Genomic DNA, 2,987 nt, shown 5'->3' with positions numbered 1-2,987 from the left:
CACACACACACACACACAAGCAACCAATAATTGTGTTGGTAACTGATTATGTTTCCCCTCTGCACCCTGTAGGAGTGTGACAACCTGTGGTGGGATGCATTTACTACAGAGTTCTTTGAAGATGATGCCATGTTGACCATTACTTTCTGTCTGGAGGATGGACCCAAACGCTACAGTAAGACACAAAGTCACTGGAACATATCGCCACTCTGTTTCATACATATACCCCCCCTTTAATGTAACTCCTACAGTCACAAATGGACTGCATACTGTGGCATTTCTCTTTGTCTCATACCCCTCATGTTGTCTCGCCTCCTCTAAAGCAATTGGCCGGACGTTGATCCCAAGGTACTTTCGAAGTATATTCGAGGGCGGTGCCACTGAGCTCTACTATGTGCTGAAACATCCCAAGGAGTCCTTCCACAATAACTTTGTCTCCCTTGACTGTGATCAGTGCACCATGGTCACCCAGAATGGAAAGCCCATGTTCACACAGGTGTGTGTTTGTGTCTCTACATATTATTGTGTCGCCCCCTTGTTTGAAAATATGTATGTTTTCTTCTTCTCTTCTTCTTTCTTTTCTGTATTTTATTAATACGCCTTAGAAAACAACTTAGTATAACACAGATATTATGGAATAAAGAAAATAAAGAAAACTTCTTAGCGTGTGACACTGACAACCCTGCTGTGTGACAACCCTGCTGTGTACTGACCTCAGTCCTCTGAACTGCCGTAGGTGTGTGTAGAAGGGCGTTTGTACCTGGAGTTCATGTTTGACGACATGATGAGGATAAAGACATGGCACTTCAGCATCAGACAACACCGTGAACTCATCCCCCGCAGTATACTGGCCATGCATGTGAGTGCATACAGAGGGAGTGGGAATGACCGCATATAGTTTACTGATGTATAATGATGTGTGTGTTTGAGTGTCAGCTTTGTAACCTGTCTCCTATTGATTTCTCAGGCCCAGGACCCACAGATGCTGGACCAGCTGTCCAAAAACATAACAAGATGTGGCCTGTCGAACTCTACCCTTAACTACCTCCGAGTGAGTGAGGTGCACACGTTCAAAATTTCATCTCTACAATGACGCAAAATGTTTTTCTTGTTGTGTTTTGATAATGTTATTTATTTAAGTTAAATATAGATACGTTAAATTTATTTTGAGCTTGCAGGCATTCTTTCAAAAGTTGATTTGAAAGTTGATTCTGATGAAGTGGTTTTAAGTTGGTCTGTGGAGAGTTTTGGACCAATGTTGGCACTGCAGAGCACTGTTTTAAATGGGTCCCCGTATTCCTTGTATCTTGTGTTCTGTCAGTATACGCAGACAGGTTGTACTGGAACTGCAGGTCAAGTGTTCTTGTTTGCAAGAAGCTTGTGCATAAGAGATGCTGCAAAAGTAACAACCAAAAATAATACTTGTCATTTTTTAAATTGGTCTCACTACTAGATAATATTAGCATATTCTTTGATACTACTAGAAAACCACACAGCAGTGTTGCAACCCTATACTTGTTGCATCCCGAGTCCTACCGTGCTCTAGATTAGAAGCTGTGTGTGCTCAGAATCTGATTCTGATCATTTAGCTTACACCGTGTACAAATGAAACAATGATACTTACTACAAAGGCCTTACTACAGTACTCACTAGATACTAGCAGTCCAAAAATAGTGCCTGTCTGTCTGCAGCTGTAGTTGTACACGGTTTAAACGCAGTGAACAGCACCCCCTCAAGTCCATGGGGGGATTGATAGAAACATAAACTGCCTCTGCTGTGGTGATTGAGAAAATGTAATATGTGTATTGTGGCGGCTCTGTGAAAACACTTGAGTCATGTTTCTGTTTGCTTCCTGTATTTTATGATCTGAGAGTTTCAAGTTCACAGATGAAGTCAATTGCGCTGAACACCAGCTGATAATGGAGGAGCTCGATCAATTGAAGCATCTCTAATGATCTTAAGCACTGTGTAATCTCTATCCTGCTGCCTCTCTTTGTTCCCTCCTCCAGCTGTGTGTGATTCTGGAGCCCATGCAGGAGCTCATGTCCAGACACAAGACATACAGCCTCAGCCCCAGAGACTGCCTCAAGACCTGCCTCTTCCAGAAATGGCAGAGAATGGTAGCACCACCAGGTAGGGGAACAGCATGCACACACACAACCACATAAACAACCAGAGTAAATGCACCTGTAACTCTCTCCCTTCATCTCTTCTCTGCAGCTGAGCCATCAAGACAGGCCCCAAACAAGCGGCGGAAGCGTAAGATGTCAGGTGGCAGCACCATCAGCGGAGGAGGAGGAACTAATAATAACAACAACAACAAAAAGAAGAGCCCTGGCAGTGGCTTCCCTCTGTCCAGCCAAGTTCCAGTGAGTACATCACTGCTACCTAGTGTCTGTACTCTGCTATTACACCTCCAACAGTAACGTTTCCACTACGTTCACAGTTAACTGCTGCATAGATTCATTGAGGGAAGTTCACATGTGACAATATCAACCAAAGCAGGACACAGTCAAAACCACATAATGCTACAGCAAAACAAATAAAGTTGACATCTGATGCTGGGTTGAAATTATGATGCACTCAAAGTGCAGTTCTTCCCCACAGAAGTAGTTTTTGTATTTGAAAGCACAATGTATCATACAGTGCTGTGACAGGAAGTTCCTAACCAGTATTCCCCTCAGGAACGCTTTTATTTACAGTGAAAATAAATCCCTACAAATATTAACATATGACACACATTAATTACATAATAATGATAAATAATCACATGTGCTGCCAATTTTGACAGCTCAGATAAATTGAATGGAGATTACCTGACTGTATCAAGGTGAAACAAAGTGGTTTAGGGATAAATCCTGCTGTATAGTGAAGGTCTAACAGTTGGTCGGTTGATTTCCTGGCATAAACTACATCATGAGGACAAAGACACATTAGTGACAAACTTAAAGTACTCATGTGGTAAAGGATACTGGGAAATTTAAATA

The 2,987-nt window shown here is 42.3% G+C and overlaps 1 protein-coding gene across 1 annotated transcript in view; it reads left to right on the top strand.

Annotated features, from left to right (window-relative positions):
- Positions 1–2,987, top strand: part of ldb1b (LIM-domain binding 1b) — a gene marked incomplete in the record, with an annotated part of 9,414 nt that overhangs the window by 5,164 nt on the left and 1,263 nt on the right. Inside the window, 6 exon segments of the mRNA XM_035660294.1 lie at positions 73–175; positions 324–496; positions 737–859; positions 968–1,060; positions 2,010–2,133; positions 2,221–2,369. Of these exon segments, the coding sequence (XP_035516187.1) occupies positions 73–175; positions 324–496; positions 737–859; positions 968–1,060; positions 2,010–2,133; positions 2,221–2,369 (765 nt within the window).

The sequence above is a fragment of the Morone saxatilis genome, unplaced genomic scaffold, assembly GCF_004916995.1.
Source record: "Morone saxatilis isolate NCDOM2014 unplaced genomic scaffold, NCSU_SB_2.0 Contig17, whole genome shotgun sequence".
Lineage (NCBI taxonomy): Eukaryota > Metazoa > Chordata > Actinopteri > Moronidae > Morone > Morone saxatilis.
Note: the sequence above shows the minus strand (reverse complement) of the source record. Positions and strands in the feature narration are given on the sequence as shown.